The sequence below is a fragment of the Malus domestica genome, chromosome 14 (assembly GCF_042453785.1).
Source record: "Malus domestica chromosome 14, GDT2T_hap1".
NCBI classification, from domain to species: domain Eukaryota; kingdom Viridiplantae; phylum Streptophyta; class Magnoliopsida; order Rosales; family Rosaceae; genus Malus; species Malus domestica.
The window spans coordinates 31,535,696-31,554,002 of NC_091674.1; the positions used below are offsets into that span (position 1 = coordinate 31,535,696).

At 37.7% G+C, this 18,307-nt stretch overlaps 3 protein-coding genes and 1 pseudogene across 9 annotated transcripts; 2 read left to right on the forward strand and 2 right to left on the reverse strand.

The window, feature by feature from the left end:
• The first annotated feature begins 251 nt into the window (after positions 1 to 251).
• LOC103455709 (uncharacterized) lies at positions 252 to 7,062 on the forward strand. 3 transcript variants are annotated; one of them, XM_029092925.2, is made up of 13 exons: positions 252 to 688; positions 1,291 to 1,340; positions 1,842 to 2,113; positions 2,199 to 2,273; positions 2,360 to 2,418; positions 2,571 to 2,706; positions 3,313 to 3,409; positions 3,511 to 3,577; positions 3,940 to 4,038; positions 4,946 to 5,035; positions 5,700 to 5,854; positions 6,335 to 6,436; positions 6,613 to 7,062. In XM_029092925.2, the coding sequence occupies exons 3-13, from the start codon at positions 1,861 to 1,863 to the stop codon at positions 6,752 to 6,754; spliced, it is 1,275 nt and encodes a 424-aa protein (XP_028948758.1). In that variant the 5' UTR covers positions 252 to 688; positions 1,291 to 1,340; positions 1,842 to 1,860; the 3' UTR covers positions 6,755 to 7,062. The 3 variants fall into 3 exon arrangements, with proteins under 3 accessions (XP_028948758.1, XP_028948759.1, XP_028948760.1); XM_029092926.2 differs by lacking the exon at positions 1,291 to 1,340 and having other exon boundaries at positions 304 to 688; XM_029092927.2 differs by lacking the exon at positions 1,291 to 1,340 and having other exon boundaries at positions 463 to 688; positions 1,839 to 2,113.
• Positions 7,063 to 7,408: 346 nt separating this feature from the next.
• On the reverse strand, positions 7,409 to 10,182 carry LOC103455711 (uncharacterized). 2 transcript variants are annotated; one of them, XM_008395300.4, is made up of 5 exons: positions 9,883 to 10,182; positions 9,350 to 9,515; positions 8,548 to 8,680; positions 8,314 to 8,428; positions 7,409 to 7,754 (listed from the first exon to the last, which is right to left on the reverse strand). In XM_008395300.4, exons 1-5 carry the CDS (start codon positions 10,049 to 10,051, stop codon positions 7,696 to 7,698), a joined length of 642 nt encoding a protein of 213 aa, XP_008393522.2. In that variant the 5' UTR covers positions 10,052 to 10,182; the 3' UTR covers positions 7,409 to 7,695. The 2 variants fall into 2 exon arrangements, with proteins under 2 accessions (XP_008393522.2, XP_008393521.2); XM_008395299.4 differs by having other exon boundaries at positions 7,409 to 7,757; positions 9,883 to 10,077.
• A 34-nt stretch (positions 10,183 to 10,216) lies between these two features.
• On the forward strand, positions 10,217 to 13,826 carry LOC103455712 (uncharacterized). 4 transcript variants are annotated; one of them, XR_003768499.2, is made up of 5 exons: positions 10,217 to 10,470; positions 10,911 to 11,802; positions 12,352 to 12,518; positions 12,891 to 12,969; positions 13,261 to 13,826. XR_003768499.2 is itself a non-coding variant. In XM_008395301.4 (4 exons), the coding sequence occupies exons 1-4, from the start codon at positions 10,217 to 10,219 to the stop codon at positions 13,466 to 13,468; spliced, it is 1,521 nt and encodes a 506-aa protein (XP_008393523.1). In that variant the 3' UTR covers positions 13,469 to 13,826. The 4 variants fall into 4 exon arrangements, 2 of the variants coding, with proteins under 2 accessions (XP_008393523.1, XP_008393524.1); XR_011575251.1 differs by lacking the exon at positions 12,891 to 12,969 and having other exon boundaries at positions 12,326 to 12,518; XM_008395301.4 differs by lacking the exon at positions 12,891 to 12,969.
• Positions 13,827 to 15,968: 2,142 nt separating this feature from the next.
• Positions 15,969 to 17,799, reverse strand: LOC103455743 (alcohol dehydrogenase-like 6; annotated as a pseudogene).
• Between the last annotated feature and the right edge of the window lie 508 nt (positions 17,800 to 18,307).

Below are 18,307 nucleotides of genomic sequence, written 5' to 3' on the forward strand. Positions count from 1 at the left end.
TCCCCCATTTGTTAATTTTGTGTCGAGTGAGTGAAGTTAAAACTCAAAAAGGCTGAAAGCTTTAGGAAGCTGTAGTTGTATGTGTAGTTAACAAAGTTAAGTAGAAACATCAAACATGGCCCTGGCTTTAATTGTTATTTATTTTATTCTTAGGGAATTGATGTTTGGTACTTAAAAAATCTCATTCTACACTCTTTACAAATGTATTTTTCTTTCTAAATATAAAAAATTTGAATTTTGAAGTGTAAAATGAAAATTTTGAAATGTTAATAACAATACTTCATTTTTAATATAAGGAATTTTACATTTTCCAAATTTCCAATACCCTCCTCTGTCCTCCTCACTTATGTTTGTTCGGCTCTTTCTTCTCTGGACTCCGGACGACTCTGCTCCTACATCAACAAAAAGGCAGGCTGCCTTTCTCCTCTTTGTAAAAATTTTCAAGGGCTGTTGGTCTGTGATCTATCTCTCTCCAGACTGCAGAGACCAAATAAGCTTAAAAGATTAAAGCTTCTTAAAGGCTAAAGGCGGTAATTGTGGGGTGTCCGTCATAGAGTAAAAGAGCTTGTTTGTTCCTTCTCATATTATCGTTAATGGAGGAGACTGACTGACTGATTGGGGGTTGATGATCGAAAGAGTCCACCAACTTGGAAACTCAATCCAAAGTCGCTGCCTTGTATGTTAACTGGTAAGTATTCTCGCCTTCTCACCCTATCAATTATTCAATTGCTTCCAGTTGCTTGGATTGGAGCCTCGGAGACTTTGGAGTCCCTTCAAGCTTGAAGCTTTGAAGCTTGAAGCCTGGAATTCTGGGTTTTTAATTTAATAGAATTCAATTCAATGCTTTGCTCCAGTTGTTGCTTGTTTCAACTTGTTTGTTTGGACACCCTTTCTTTACTCATAATCCTCGGCTCAAGTTCACTATTTCGTGAGAGGAAGGGTTAGGTTACTCCAAATACCAAATACCAAATACCAATTACCAAGCACCAAATGTTTTCCTTTCCTTTCCTTTAGAGTATTTGTAGTTCAATTGTAGAATTGCTTTACTTTCACATTCACATTTCACATATCATTTCAACGGACGGGCGTACGTATGCAAATGGAATTGCAATTGGTTGCACGAGAAATCACCCCCTTCTTTCTCTTTCAACTCTTGTCCAACGCCATGCCTCCCTCATGCCTTTCATGTGATTCATTCTCTCCTCCTTTCACAAAAAACTAACTAATTTTTTTAATTTTTTTCTTCTAGCCTCTCTGATTCTTCTATTTCTTTTTTTCCTTTTGCTGCAGAAAATACAACAACGCTAGACCAATCACTCACCCTTCCTTTAACAGACGAGGTTTGTTTTTTATTTCATCAAATTTTCCCAACTCTTATTTATTTCTTTACATACTACTAATTAATGCTCCCTTCCTTCACACTTGGTCTACCTTTGTAAATAGATATAATTGTTTTTAAATACCAATTAATAAAATTTAATTTCTCAATCTCAATCTCAAAGACAGAGAGAGAGTTCTAGTCAAGCCATTTGGGTGTTGCTCGTGAACAACAACCTACTACTTGTGCACTTTGGTGGTTGGCATTTAATTATGCCTTCCTTGCTGTTTATTATGTTCCTCCTCCTTGTGATACCCATCTCCATCCTTTGGACTATAGTATTTGAACAATCTTCGTTTCTGTTTCATATGCATGCTCTTCTGAATTCACCACTGTTTCATGTGTGAGAGAGTCTGCCTCCGTTAATTTGCAAATTCATATGCATAGAGAATCGTATGCGTGTGTCTATAATCTATATATACAGCCGCCGATTCTGATTGAATGAACTTTGTTTGGTTAGCAGATATAGCGAGTCTTAGGATATGGGATGCCTGGTCTCAACACCGAAAGATACACTAGGAAATAGGAGGAGGCCGGCAAACATTGGGGAAGTTTCTGTCTATGTTCCTGGTTTGCGAATCCCTAAACCTGTTGATTTCTCTCAGTCACTTGGTGATCACTTGTCCAAAAGTTTAGTGGAACGCCTATCTGCTTTAAGGACTCGCATAGTTGTAATGGCTGCCCAAGAAGGTCCAACAATTACCAGAACGAGGAGAAGAGCTGCTACTCAACATGGTTCTCATAAACACAAGCTTGTTAATTTTTCCAAATGATATCTGAACTCAGATATTTCTTTATCTAAATGAATTCTTATCATCAGGTGGTTCAACATTGGCCGATCTTCAGCAGGCTCTCGAGGATTATTTGCCTGTCCTTTTGGGATTAATGAAAGATGGTAAATCATGATCTCATGCCATCTCATTTAATTGTATCCACAAGTTTTAGTAAATCCTAAAGGCGTTTCTTATTTATAATGTGAAGGAAGCCAGCTACACCACAAGGTTCAATTTTTGTGGGTAAATCATGAGGATGATGCAGAGGTGGGCATGTGGGAGCGCTCTTAAAGCTCATATTTCTCTGTTGTGCAAATCATAGTTTTTGCTTTCCTCATTCAGTCATTCCTCAAATAGTGTTCAGATTCAATGATATTGTCAAGGGGAACCTCGCTTAATGTGAATGAATGATTCTACAGGAAACAGCTATGTCTAATGCATGGTACGAGGTGCTGTCGATTTTGCACTTAATGGCAATGCTATCATTATCACAAGCTAACTTGTTACTTCTTCCAAGAACATCTGGTGATGGTTATCAGCCAAAAGTAACAGAAGGTAGGCATTACCACATGAAAACTGAGCTATAGCCGATTAATTATGTTTTTTTTATCGTCTCTATTATTATCCTACCATGGCTTGTTAAGTTAACGAGAAAAGTTGTGTTGTCAATGCTTTCTAGAATGAGTATAGCTTTATATGGTTATAAAGTCTTCTCAGTTTCTAAGAGAACTTTGTGTTATAGTACAAAACTGTCGCCTGGATTTAAGAATCAGATGCAGTAATTTTTGGGTGAAACCTAGTATGGTTGACGTAGGAACTCAGTGAAAAATAGTAGGAATTGGAAAATCGGAGATAAAAAAAACTGAAAATCCATTAGATTATGTCATTAAACTCTTAATAGCAGTATGCTGATATGTTAAGGAATTCACTAAGACGAGTGAAAAATGGATTTTGTGTTTGATACTTCGTACTAAGTTCTTTGTTTCACCTGTTTATATTATATTATCAGAAATCTTGTTTTTGTAAGACTTCTAAAGAAAATTAACAAAATCAGTGTATGCAGTAGTTGTCATCAGTCTACCTTTAGGTTGTGCCTTGCATGGCCCTTTCTTTTTCATTGGTCATACTATGAAGGTTCCATTGTTTTTCTTGTTGTTACAGAGAGTAGGCGAGCTTCCATTGATATTTTCCTGAAGGCAGCAGGATACCTTGATTGTGCCGTCCGACATGTTCTTCCACAGTTGCCTACTGAGCTCAAGTTTGTATCAGTTTAAAATTTGCACTGATTTTTAACTTTCTGCTTGTTATCATGTTCCTAACGCTGTTATTTATAATCTTTTGACTATTCCTTGATTGCAGGAGAAACCTGCCAATTGACTTAGCAGAAGGAGTTCTTCGAGCGCTTTGCCTACAAGCATTAGGACAGGTAGTAACTTTACTTAAAGGGACTGATCTGGTAAAATGTTGCATTTTATATTTCAGGATTTATGCTTCTGAAATGCCATCTTTTACTATAAAACATAAGTATTGCAGTCAGCCTGAAGTTGTGAACCTGTCCTGCTTAATGGGCACAAAGGGTACAACTGCAATACGTTTGGTTTTTCATGCATCTTCTTTCTTTCTTTTTTGACATCTCGTTATCGTCCAGCGTATCCCGAAAATGAAATTTAGTTGGAACCTTGTGTCTTCTGACTATTATGTTTTGCTGACCCTTTTATCTTTTGATTTCTTTGTTTTATTTTATAATTTTAACTTCATTCTTTCATTCTTTCCACCTGTCTCCTGTAGGGTGTTGATATTCAACTTGGAATGGCAATAGATAGCACAAAAGCTACACTTGCAGTGAAGCGAAGGCTTGCATGTGAAATGGTGAAGTATTGGCAACAGGTAAGAAATTTATCATGATTGCTGGTTTGATCTTGTCAATAAGTAATATCATTTAATGTCTGGGATATTTGTTATAAATTTTCCATGCTTCCATTGTGTTCCTGTTTTAATTCATCTCCTTTGGCTTATGTGCATTTTGAAATTGAACCTTGTGAATTGAGTTGGAAAGAGGAAACAGTAGTCAGCTCGAATAGCATCAGTTTAGGGTCTGAATTTAGATATTCTAGATTAACGGACCATTATAGTGATTCTAAAACCGCGTTGTGAGAACATGATGGATTCCATCGATGGCAAGGTGAAAAAACCAAAAATGATAACAAATATACACCCTCTTTTGTTTGATGCCTTAGGTGAGCTTACCCCATTTATACTACTACTCTATATTTACTAGTGAGTTTGTTTGGTTCTAGGTTATTATCTCTTTCTATCAGTAGTCTTTCGTAATGTGCCGGATTCTCTTTCACAAAGGCTATCATGCCTTCACGTGCATATATGATGCATGCCCATGATGCTGAACTTACCCACATACCCAACATTTAGAATGGGTAAAAAAACAGGAACTCTCTCAATACTCCAAACAAGAGGATCTAACCTCCAATTTGTGCTGTTTGTCTAAAATCATATCCTTATTCAGTATTCCTTTTATTCATAATCCAATTTTTTGCTACATTCTTAGGTTTTCCTGTTGCCCTTCCCGACATTGAGTAATTTTGGCTGTTCTCTATTTGGAGTAGTTGTGAGAAGTTCCTATACATTTCATAACAGTTACATGTCTTATATAAGTTGTTAATTCTTGTGGTTCACTATGTTTGTCATGATTACTCTTGTCATCCGAACACATTATATGTTTGTTGAATCACATGGTGATCCTGAAGCATAGTGCTTTCTTTTTGCCATTTATTTGCAGGCTCAAGATAACATTATGAACCTTCCATTATTAAATGGTTGGGGTGAAAAGCATCGGCTCTTTGTGAAGTGGAAATATGTTGAGGCAAAGGTATTTTGCACTTTCTGCTCGTCTTTTTTATGCTCTTACCACTATCCTTCTAAATTGGGAGCAGCCTCTCCATAAATGGGGGTAAGGCTAGCCGACATTCACCTCTCCCAGACCCTGCTTAAAGCGGGAGCCTTGTGCACTGGGTACGACGACCACTATCCTTCTAAACTTATGAGTTTACCTCCCACTATAAGGATAGTGTCTATGAGAGTAATAAGGAAACCAAAAGCGTGATTTAACATGTATGTTTTATTTATGGGGGGAAAATAGTGGCCTTGTAGTGATTCCTCTAGAAAGCACACTTGCATTTATCTAAAAAAGATATCAAGTTGGTCATTTGTATTTTCTATGTTGGTGATTACTCGCTCATTCGGTTTGTCTTCCCTTGTATTAGATTACGTGCATGCAGATTTTGATACCTATGTTCTAGTTTCTGATACGCTATTGTCTTTTCTGAATGAGTAACTGCCAAATGAAAGTATATTGAACTATTCATGAAGAATCATGTAGTTTAGTTCATTCTTTCGAGTTGATCTAGCTGATAGGGAGGGGTCTTACGCTGCTAATGATGAATATTTGATTTCAATTACGAATTACGATTGAAGTTTGTGTTCTGAACAGCTAACCAAAGTTCTTCCAATTTTAACCTTCCCATTTTAACCAGGCTGCTGCATATTACTATCATGGTTTGATCCTTGATGAGGGTAACACAGAAAAATTTCATGGGATGGCTGTAGCTGCTTTGCAAGCAGCAGATGAGTATTTCAAAGAAAGTAAGAAGGCATGCGAAGCATTTAATGCTGCTCCCCCTTTGTCGAGGTGGGTAGAGGCTGGATTTGTGTATTCATTTTGCTAATTTCATTGGGTGGCATCTAGCAGATTATCTGCTGTTTTTTCTAGGGGCAATAAATTATATGCTGTAGCCGCAATATCTTTATCCTCTCTCCCTATCTCCATGAACGTCAAACACAAACATGTACCAGGAACGAACATAAAATTGTCTTTAGTATGAGATTTGCAACTTTAGGCCATTAAGATGGAGTTCAGTTTCTACGAGAACTCTTCCTAAGAAAACTGTCTCCTAAATTATCTACTCTAGAGTCTAGTCCAATCTCTAGATATTAGCAGAGATTATTCTACAGGCCCTTCTTGAAATTTGTGTGCGTATTGTGAAGATCTACCTTCTCGTATGTAGCATTGGATGTTTCAAGATTGAAATGTCCATTAGCTGATCAGCTTTCTTCTTCTTGTCAATCGTTCTTCTTTTAATGGTTAAGTGCTTTTTTACACATTATGCAGAAATCCACCGCTCTGGGGAACCATGAAGTATCTATCTGAGAAAATTCCAAAAGATGCTTCAAGCAAAGTGCGGATAAACCGTGATCTGTACTCACACGAGAAGTATGTCCTGTTCCTGCCTGAGAGAACTATTACCAATAGTATTTTGTTTATGCCTAAATGCAATCTCCTTTTCACTCTTGGCACCCCTAATTGCAATCTCAGTGTTCTTGGCTGATGATACATAGAACAAACCCTCGGGAATAATTAACGTCTGGTTTTGGATATTTCAACTGCAGAATCATGGAGACAGCACCAACATTGCCCGATTTTGCATTGGCCTTGAAACCGGATGAATTCCAACTTCCTCCAGTAGACCCCTCTTGGAACATGGAGCACATGAATAAGGGCTCCAACCAGCTCAGGAATGACAGAATATAAGCAATATATGAGAATAGTTTTCTGCGTTACAGAGTAAAAGTGACCGATCCAGAAGTGCAGATGGCCATTCGAAACTGGGTGGATTATTCTTCAATCGTTGTGCATCCATTTTTCCTTATAAATTTCTTCTGTTCCTTCTCCCGTGAGTAATTTACTTTTGATAGAGCTCTGTAAAAGTCTCCCCTCTCTTGTGTGTAAGTTGTTAATTGACTGCTTCAGGGAAAGAGATGAATGATTTGTTTGCAAAGTACCAAAAATGGGGTATTTGCCCATCAAAGTTAATCCAGTACAAATACGTTTGCCCATCACTTTCATTTCATAAAAAAGCATTCTAAAATTATTCTGTTTAAATTGACTGGATTTGTTGGTTGGAAGTTGGATCTTGGATGTCACTTTGGATTTGGAATCGGAGTGCGTCTTGGGTACGGCCACCGCATCTCTCAATCCACCTACTGCGCACATGCTGCTCTATAATTTCTTCTCTAGATGGAGGTAGAGGTGGTGGCTGTAACCAAGACTTTCTCCTGTAATATTTTCATCAACAAGAACCAAGGATAATCAAGCACAAAATCACACATTGTGGCTCCCAACAGGTCGGAATTTCCAACTTGGAACTGCAGCAGGCCATTCTGTCTAGGGTGTTGATAGCTCAAGTTGGCTGTGGATGTTTGTATGGAGTCTATTGACACCATTTTCGTTGTTTGGCGAAAATACCAAGAATACATTCAGTTTCAACAAATGCAGAACTCAGAGTTTATCATCAATAATAAAGCTAAAAGAAGCAGATTTCCAAGTCACTACTTGCAAACAGGTACAAATCTCTATTCAACATGTTTAAAAGTGAGCGGGGAAGGTCTGATGTTTAACTCGAAGAGCTTATGTGATTTTTTCTCCTTTTCCCCTTTTTGTTTTTCAGGTGCCAGGGTCAGGAAAAGTCAATTCTAGTCTTCTCCACCATTTCCGCCATCTCTATCCAATTGCTTTTGCTTCTCTTGTTCCCCTGCTAAAACAAAAAAATACAAAAAGAAAGAGAAAACCAGTTATTAAGCAGTTGATTCTCATTGTCACAGGAGATAGATTAATTAAAGTGTAAAGTGATGCAGTTCCTTGAAACCTTCAAACCAATTTCCTAACCAAATGCAATGTTAGCCTCTTTACATTGTAAGCCAAGCACATCAACGAAAAGACTTGATCTTTTTAATGCAGAGGCTGAACTGAGGCCCCAATTATGGTTCTGAAACTATTTACTTCTCCAGACAATGCAACTGAATATCCAATGGGACACCATGTGAGATTGATATATTTCCCAGTGGGGGAAGCATGACTTTAATAATGGCGAGGAAAGTAACAATGCAAGTTACTGACATACAGCTCAATATTAGGAAAGATGAAAAGAAATATGAAGAGATCAACTGCTTTATTTCTGAAAACAACAATATGGTAATGGTGATCGAAACTTATGGCACACCTTCTAACGAATCAATTTAAGAAAATATTTCATGATGTTCAATCTTTTAAATTTTCTATGGAGGGTGATGGTGAAAATGGTAATTACATACCCATAAGTTTAAGCATTGCCTTTTGTGTTCGCTTTTCAAGCTTATCAAGCCTCTTCTGCACATCCCTGCGAAGTTCCCAGTTTGGTTTTTTAGGAGCAATATTCACAAATGGGTCCTGAACGTTGATCCAGAATTAGCACATGTAAGATAAGGAACAATCCCTTTGAAAAGCACAGATGCTAGTGATTAACTGAATAAGAGAGTGGGCCTCGAAATTCAAAAATAATCAAGCACCTCTTTCTTCTCTGATAGAGGAGGTACTGCTGCAACAGGGTCTTCAAACTTTGGCAGCACCGGTGGAACAAGCTTTCCCCCCTGAAGCTGCTTATCATGAGGAACATAATTTCGGAATTTCATGTTGGCATTACTGCACAAACTTACAGTTTAGGAGGCAGCCATTTTTTCTGGGTCCTATAAACTTAAAGGCCATGAAGAACAGACAAAACCTATGTACCATAATAAGTAATGATATAATGGAAAACATCCTGACCAAGCCTTCTACTATAAATCAACTATCTCACTAAGCTAAACAAATACAACCATGAAATGAATTCCAAATGCTAGTATAAGTGAAGACATAGACCATGAAAAAAAATGGAAGCAGAAGTCTCATATGTGTATGGTACGACAGTATCTACTTCCCAAACTTCATTCAGCTGCTCCTTTTGGGGATTATTCAGGTTTACTCTTGTCCTCACCCTAAAGATCTTGTGCTCACGATGAAACCACATAATCCATAGTTATGTTATCCCCAAAAAAACCCATAATCACATGCATACCTCATGCTTGTAGAGATACATGAAATATTAAATGCAAACAAAACCGTTTAGTATCATCTCAAATGACACATGCGTATGAAATATAAATCCAGAGCGAGTAGGGATTGCAAACATCATGGGTAAACCAAATAATGTTCACATTATCAACCCACAAACTTGTGAATTTAAAATTAATATAATACTTGAATAAGACTATTTAGAAAATGGAGGATAGGTAAGGGATATTAACATACAAAACATGAATAGGATCTACTCACGCTTCGTCACTAATTGCATTGTTTTCATTAGTGTTATCGTGAGCTTGAGCGGAATCCTCATCTGGAGTGTTTAACAGTTCCTGAGCAGCTTTAAGAGCTCTTAGCCTCTCTTGACGCGCTGCAAGTACTTGTTCAACGGAGTCCTCTTCAACGGCCATTGCTTCACCTATAGCAGATGAAATGACATTATAATGAATATATATTTTGGCTTAGCACGAAAGAAATTAAAAAAAATTCAGAGGATTGTTATAATTTACACCAGATTATCCTATCCAGCATGATATTTAACCTTTAATCTGTAACCTTTAATCTTTAATCAAAAGTGGTATTAATTGCAGGTTAAGCCCAAAAGATGTGAAAGAAGTGATTTGCAATAACAACAACTGGCTAAATCAAGAGCCCTAGGCTGGGTTCGTTGGGCAGAAAAAATGAAGAATAAAACAGAAGAGAAATATCATCAGCAGCAGCAGAAATAATAAAAATAAATAAACAAATAGTTGAGGAAAAGTAGCGAGAAGAAGAAGATGGAATACCGGAGAAGACGAAGAGAAGGCCCCGGACTCGTCGTCTGCGGCGCTGCAATGCACTGTTAACACTGTCACTGTGGAATGGAATGGAAGAATTGAGAATTTGAGAGGAAGGAGGAGAAACAAAAGAGGTGGAGACTGGAATAGAAAGACACAGCCGACCACAGGACAGCATTGAGATCAATGGGCTTCTTTTCGTGTTGCATGAGTTGGTCCAAGTGAGATAAATGGGCTTTTAGTGAGCCGAGCCACAGTATATAAAAGGCGTTGGGCCTGCCGTGCGTGCCTCATACGTACATGGAGTATTTTCTTTCTTGTTGGAGTACCTCGTTGAGCAAAAATGGAAGTCGGAAGAAAGGAAGTGATTGATGGAGCAGAAGCAGATGCATATGCAGCACAACAAGCAGCAGTGGAATTGGAATTGGCAAGGAAGAGATGCAGATTTGTGATAGGGCGGATTGAGGGATTGCCAGCTCCTACCAACATCAAACGCACTCTTCTCAAACTGGTTGACTCCGAACTCATTTTTCTCTCCCGCTCCTCCTCCGCCGCCTCCTCCTCCACTTCTTCAACTCCCCTCACCAACATCAAGAGGTTTGCACTGAATTGCTTGCCCATTCATTTTCACATCATCTCATTCTATTATAATGAAATTCGAAATGTATCGTCTGAATCAATGAAATTCCAAAATCAAACAAACAAATAATTATCATCTGGTTTGCTTTTCATTTCTTTACTTGTTTATGCATGAGTTGAGTTTTTTTTATTTATTGTGATTGTGAATGAATGAGTTGAGTTTTTTATGGCATGGCGTCTAATTCTATTTAGTCTCCAAATAATCTAAACCCACTTAGCTGCTTAATGATTTTATCGTGGAAATATATCGACTGAAAAGTAAACAAACAAGTAATTGTCATCTCCTTCGCCTTTCATTACTTGTGAACTGGAATGAAATGGACTGATTTTGATTGTGGAGTGTCTGTCTTGTATTTGACGGGTATCTTTTTTGTTAATTTCAACTGTAATTTTGGCAGTGTCAATATCGGACACATCGAGGCAGTTGTTCACATTCTCCGGCAGCCCTTCATTACTGGGGTTTCTCGCGTTTGCAAGCCAATCCCTTTCTCAACCTTAGCCCCAGTTGCACAGCAAACCGACCCTTGTGTCAACCACAAACACGTCCATGTTGATATAGTTTGCACACTCCATGGGAACCCTGTCTGGATTGTTGTCTCCGACAGGAACCCTAAATACATTACTTGGACTGGCTTCCGATCCCCTTCCCATCATAAGAGTAGGGGCTTAAAATTGCGTATTCAGCAACTCACTGCTGCTGCCCGCTCTGCTGTGGCACTCAAACCTTCCTCGATTATTCTTTTCTTCTCATACCGAAACGGTCTTAGCAGCGTTATTTGTGATAGACTAAAAGAGGAGTTTGGGGCAACTGAGTTTCGATTGGATTTTCCTATTTTAGACTTTGATTTTGATTTATCCGAGGAACCTGGTGACTGGACTAATGTACTTGCCGCAAGAACGTTTCAACAGGCTTGTGTATTTGAAATAAAGGTTAATGATCCAAGGGACACTGTTTTCAGTTCAGAATCTGATGTCAAGGACTCATGCCTGGGAGAGGTGGCTGCTGAGACTTACCAGGATCCGTCTGTCTCAAAGGAGGACACTCAATTTTTCCCTGTTTTCTCTTCTCTGATTTCAAGAATGGGAATTCACTCATTGGATGCAAAAAATGTGGAATCTGTGAAACTGGGGCGTATTCTGGGTGATGGTGAACTTATTAACTTTGATACAACTGCTTTGATTGCTCTTATATCGGGTATTAGTAATGGTGGTACAGACAAGCTTTTGGCTACTCCAGAAAGTGAATTGAGGCAGCGGTTTAAGGGTAACTACGAGTTTGTGATTCAACAGGTTAGTTCTTCATTCTAGTTTTGTGCTTCCCGTCCCATTTTCTTGGAAATCTTTTGGTGTTATAGCGGGACATAGCCGTATTGAAGGATTGAATTATGAACTCAAAAAGTAGTTAGTTTTAGAGTTAGCGTGTCTGTTGGCTCTGTGGTATTACTCTGTGAATGGTCAGTTTTACTTTTAAGATTTAAAATATCTTGAGAAATCCTTTCAATCCAGGCTGTTCAAGTTTATTGTTTTACAGTGTGGCAGATACTTAATAAACACAAACAAAGATGGATTGGTTCAGTAGATCATTGGCAGTCCGTTAAAATGACAACCTATAAGATTTTAACCACTGTTACTCTGTACATTGAACTTCTTATTATATTTATTTATCTTTTCCTTAAATATTTCTTATGGTATTTGCTATCATGCTGACTCATAAAGTTTGTTTATATGCCTCATCAACCATTTTTTCGTTCTGGGAACTAAATAAAATTATCCACCTTTCACAAGATTTATGTTACATTAACATCCAATCCAGGTTAAGGTTTCTTGATATCCTGCCAGGTGATGTCTGAGATTCAGAATCCAATTCTTGTTGAACTTGGTCGCGCAATGTCTGGAAAGAGAGGCATAATCTGTGAAAGTGTCCTTTTGGAGTTCAAAGAGTTAGCATTTATGTGTGGTGGGCCCAATGAGAACTTGAGAGCTAGCCATTTGCTAAAGTATCTTACGTGAGTTTTCCTACCAGTTTTTTGTTACTTCTTTAAACATTTTTTTGTGTCTGCCCCAATTTCAAAAGGATATAAACACTGACATTATAGAAAAAACTAAGGGTCCATTTGATAACAACTTCTTTTTTGTTTTTTTAGTTTTTAGTTTTCATTTTTGTGTTGGAGATAGAATAAAAACATGGGAGAAAGAGAGATAAAGAAGAGTGGAGGAAGGATGCCGGAAGAGATGTAGCAGAAATGTATAAGGAAAAGTACACAAAATGAAAACTAAAAACCAAAAACTGTTTTAAGTTGTTTTTCCTTATATAATTGGCTTCGGCCTGCGGAATGCTTCAACTTAATTGGTGAGTTAACCTTGGGTGTATGATATAGGTCATTGCACATACGAGGAACTTTGTAGATTGAATTTGGAGGATGATGCATGAAATAGACTTACATATTGGCTTCCGAGGTTGGTAAAGCCTAACTAGATTCTAGTGCCCTCAGTCTAGGACATTAAACATATTTTGAGGTTATTTATTTAATTAGGAAATGAAAATTTATAGAAAGAAGGAAATGAGCACTGCACATTTGTGATAACCGACCAACCCTGGTCTGCATTGAGGTTCAAACTGAGTTGTATGGACGTTGGTATGATAGGTTTGATGATTTGCTCCTTTATTATCTATAGGGTCTGTATCTGGTTAATCATTTTCCTTTTGTTGGTATTATCATGCGCTAATAACCTTTAGGACTGGTGCAGGGTTGTTCCTGATAGTCCCTCTGAACGCATGATGAGCCTTCCAACCACTAGAAAACTGGCTTTGAAGAATAAGGTTGTTTTTGGTACTGGTGATTCCTGGTGTGCTCCAACTGTAACGGCAAATATGGCATTTGTTAGAGCAATTTCACAAACTGGGATGTCCTTGTTTACGATTGAGCACAGACCGCGGGCTTTGACTGGTGATTAGTTCTTCTATGTTGTCCTGATATTTAGAAGCCAAACATGCTTCCATGGATGGCAATGAGAGGTATTGTTAATCCACTTTATAAATTGAAGTGGTTGGGTCTGTATCACATAAGATGCACCCAGAATGACTGGAACGTACAGGTGACAAAATCCATCAGGTGTTCTGGTTAGTTCAAGTTGAAACTGATCCTGCAGGTCAGTTCAAGTTCTGATTATGTGATTCACTCTGCTCGTAGATCCTTCTAGTTATATATTTTTAACTATTGTAGGACACATGACATGACATTTTATCGATAGACATGACTCTATGTAGATCTGTACACCATTACATATAAAATACTTTTTTATTTCCGTCACAACTCAATGGCTGCGTTTACTACGAGAGAAAACGACAACTGCATTGATGGAAATACATATGGAAAGTGCTTCCATTTTGCGTTTGGCCAGTCAAGGCTACATTGAGTAGAGTTTTGTTCTGATGAGCTTGGTAAAACTTTGGTAGCGTCATAAAGCTTCGTGGTTGTATACCACACACTCAACCGGCCACCTTTCTCGTAGTAAACTCCATTTCTCTTGTTTGGGTAATTGGCTGTTATTTGACGTCGAATTGAGCATATAAGGTCATGTCCAAATTGTGCCTTAAGTCGCTAATCTTCAAGCTATCATCCGAGTAATTAGGAAGTTTAGGGTGGAAGATGAGATAAAGGAGCAGAGTGATTATTCGCCTGAAGCAGAAGCAGAAGCAGCTTCGTTTTCTCTGTCGCTTTCTCTCTCTGTAGTTGATGATGATGATGAACTGTGTCCATGCAGTAGCACCACCGGAGGCATGGGTGGTATTGCAGTTGGTGGTGCCTCCACATCTCCAGCAGGATGAACACCAACTCTCTGGTGATCAGCCATCTCTGTTGTTAATTAACTTTCCCTCATGTCTACGTTTCCAGTCCGTGTATATAAATAAGCATGTAGGTTTCCTAACGTTTGCGTATGGTCCTCCGGCCTTTCTTAATAATATTCCTACGACTTTTTTGGGAGAAAAAAAGTTTTGATCACAGATCACCCCCTCACCTACTCAAAACGACAAACATATCGCAATTTATACTTACAGCGCCAAGTGTATATATAGGATGTGCGGCGGTTCAGCCAATCAAGTTAATAAGCATTCAAATGCGAATAATACCTTGGTAGCCTTCATCCCTTGTCAGTTACAAATTCAAAATAGCATTCCTAAAACCAAGTTATTTTGACCTTCAAGGTGTATAGTAGGTTAATTTGTTCATTCAATGTTTCAAACAAGGGTGAAGTGTAGATTTAGTCCCTGAACTATCACTCCAGTGAAAATTAGGTCCCTGAATTATTTTTAGGGATAAAAAGTCCCTAAATTTATTAAAAATTGCTAAATTCATTCATACTATTATATTCAAAGCTATTTTATCCAATTTTTCGTCAACTTAGGTTACTTAACACACTTTAAAGTATAATATTATCATTTTCTCGTCTATAAACCCTTAACATTTCATATAGGTTGCAAATTAACGTCCAATTTACCATCAAAAGTTAACTTACAATATTTCTTTTTGAAAAACTACCAATTTATCCTCCAAAGTTAACTCCATACACAATTTATTTATGAAAAACTACCAATCTACCCCCAAATGTGTATCACATGCAAGTAATGTGACTTAAATTGACGGAAAATTGAATATAGTAGCTTCGAATATAATATTAGAGATGTAATTGACATATTTTTATAATTTAAGGATTGATTTTTTCTGAAAAAATAGAGATACAATGATTGACAAAGATACAAGGATTGACAAGCGTCCAAACTCAACAGACAAATTGGAATTCACCCACAAAATAGAAAACTCTAAATATGGTTGATAATAATATGACATAATCTGAATTACAACTTCGATAAGCCAAGCCTTTATATAGACGTCAAACTCTAATTCTACTACTAGGACATGTAAGTCTAGTAAATAAACGAAACACAAAAGAAAACTAATAAATTCTTATAAAACAGGAAAAGACAAAAATAGCCAAAACTCAAACTTTCCTAAAATTTTAAACTCAAGTCTCTCTTTTCTCGAAGCCTGCTTAAGCTACTAGCAAATATGCAACAATGACTTGTTGCCTTTTCCTTTGCTAAAAACCAATGTTTTCTCATTTTTGCACCATTATTTCTTATTTTGTACGACTTTTGTTTCTATGAATCTCTCCACTTTGATCGACCCCTATTTTCCTACATCAATCCATCAACAAAGGCAGGCTTCACATATGTATATATCATTCAACTTTGTGCCTTTTCTTTTAGAAACTTGAAATACAATATCAAATTCATTTATTTTCCCCCAAGAGAAGCTTCAATTTGATTGCCACGCAACAAATGAAAGAATCTCCAATTCAGTTCTCGAGCATGAACCAAGTAATTACCGAGTAATACGGTTGGTGGATACAAATTCTCTCTTTATGTTTGTAAATAATCTTTGACATCAATTGCATACATGGATATTGATTGGATTCTTTAAACTAAAATTCACTAATGTTGCAACAGGGAACAGTTTACAATAAAGTTTAAACAGCTGGGGGAAGGAAGGAGTGCCAGTTACTTGAGCTAGCCTTCCAACTTCCAATGGAAAGGATTATTAATCACAGATAATTATCCTCCACGAGTAGATAAAACTTGATCAGAACAAGGATGGAACAATCAAATCTTGCATGTAGGACGTACAAAGGCAATTTGTGCTCTTGTTCTATCAAAGGACCAAGGTGACAAAACAAGGGAAAACTAGTTTTCCATGTGGATGACACAACGCAAACACTTGCCTTCTCGCATGAGATTGAAAGCTTTATTCACATCTTCAAACGGCAGGTTATGTGTTAAGTACTCATCAACTTGGATTTCCTGCATTTTCCAATTAACAAAACATACGTTTTATAATTAATAGGCTCTGTGTACTTTTTGTTAATTCAAAAATTCTTCAAGCAAAATCTTTTTCATAAAAACAAGGCCAAACTGGAAGGCTTCAATATTATTATTTTGACATACTAAAAATGCTTCGGAAACTTCAACAGTTATTCAATTTCTATTTGCTCATATAAAAGGAAATGTTTCTGTGATCACGTTGAATCATCGAGACATTAGACATTTATCAAACTAAAACATGCTAAAGTGTTAACAAGAGCTCTATTGCTTAGACATCCCCCCTGTCGCATTTTCTGGTAAGTACCAGAGTGCTAGGACCGAAGATGGTCTGTAGATTACCTAAACTACATGAGGACATAATGAATTCTACCATAATGAAAGGTAAAAGGACACTTCATATTAGATGATATATCTTTCTTGAAGCTTCAGTGGAATTTTAGTTAGTTCAATTACCTTTTTTGTGTACATTTCTACTAAGGAAGGGAGATCAGTTTTAGGTTTCCATCCTCCAAATAGCGATCCCTTCAATGTTCTTCCAGTAAGAAATGCTCCATAATGAGCTGTTATTTCGGGCTTCACTTTGGCATTCCAAGTGTAACCGTCAAACCCCATCCCTTCAAGCAAACGCCATATAAAAACGAGGCCAAGTTGAATGAATAGAACTTCATCAATTTACACACAAAATTAAATATGAGATATGCTTAAAAAGAAAAGGAAACCCTGAGATATGAGAAACTTACATCGCAACATGCCTGCAATGCAGTAGTTACCAATTACCATCCCAGTGTCACCTATACATTCAAATGAGTAATCTGCTCCACCGCCTGTCATATGCTTAATAACCTGAAAGAACGTTAGCTCACATTTTAGTTTCAAGACAAATGATATTCAAGTTGATCCATTATCGTTCCTTACTCACTGTAGAATTCCAATCACCTCATTCAATCTACAACCAAGCTCCAACCATCGGTCACGCTGACTATTTAATTATTATTATTATTATTATTTTCTTTGATAATATTAAATTGGGGGAGGGGGATCCATCTGGACCATATGGTTTAGTCAGAATTACCTGTTGAATAGGTTCTTTGCTGTCATTTGGTTTGATAAATTCTGTAATTCCAAAAGCTTTAGCTGTGTGTACCAGTAAGAGCATCATAATTTAACATATAACTCCAGAATCCAGATAGAAGAAACACATATCTCTCAAAATATACCATTTTCACCCTTTTCAGGATTAGTGTTGTTAGAATTCATCTGTCCCACATCGGCCAGAAGGCTTGAGAACAAGCCCTTTAAATAGAATTACCCTACTCTAACTAACACCGATGCCTTTTGTGATAAAACTCCACATCTGACGGATTGAGTAGGTGACCAAGTGTTGTCCACAATATCGATATCGTTGGAGTAGACCATGACCCGTCTACCTGAAATTTAACATGGTATCAGAGCCAGGGGAAACCCCACACCTGATGGAACGGGTGAGCCCCGACTTGGCTCCACGTGGTTGCCGATGTGTGGAACTCCACGTGTGACCCATAAAATGAGGTCTCAAGTGCGGGGGAGTGTTATCCCACTCTAACTAATACCGAGCCTTTTTGGATTAAAACCCACCCCCCACACCTGACGGATTGAGTAGGTGATCAAATGAGGACATTATCGATCTTGTTGGAGTGGACCAATGGTCCGTCTACCTAAAATTTAACAAGTGTCAACACCAATTATTTGAGATGCTCCCCTAAGCTTTGCACCCTGTGAAACCTATCACACACGAAACCATTATTGTTTGAATTATATGCTGCATTGCTGCTGCTGTCATTTTTGCAAGGCCTACTGTACCGATATAAAGGTAAACCTGTACTTACAGAAAGGCCTACTGTCCCAAGACCGAATATCACCACACTTGATCCATTA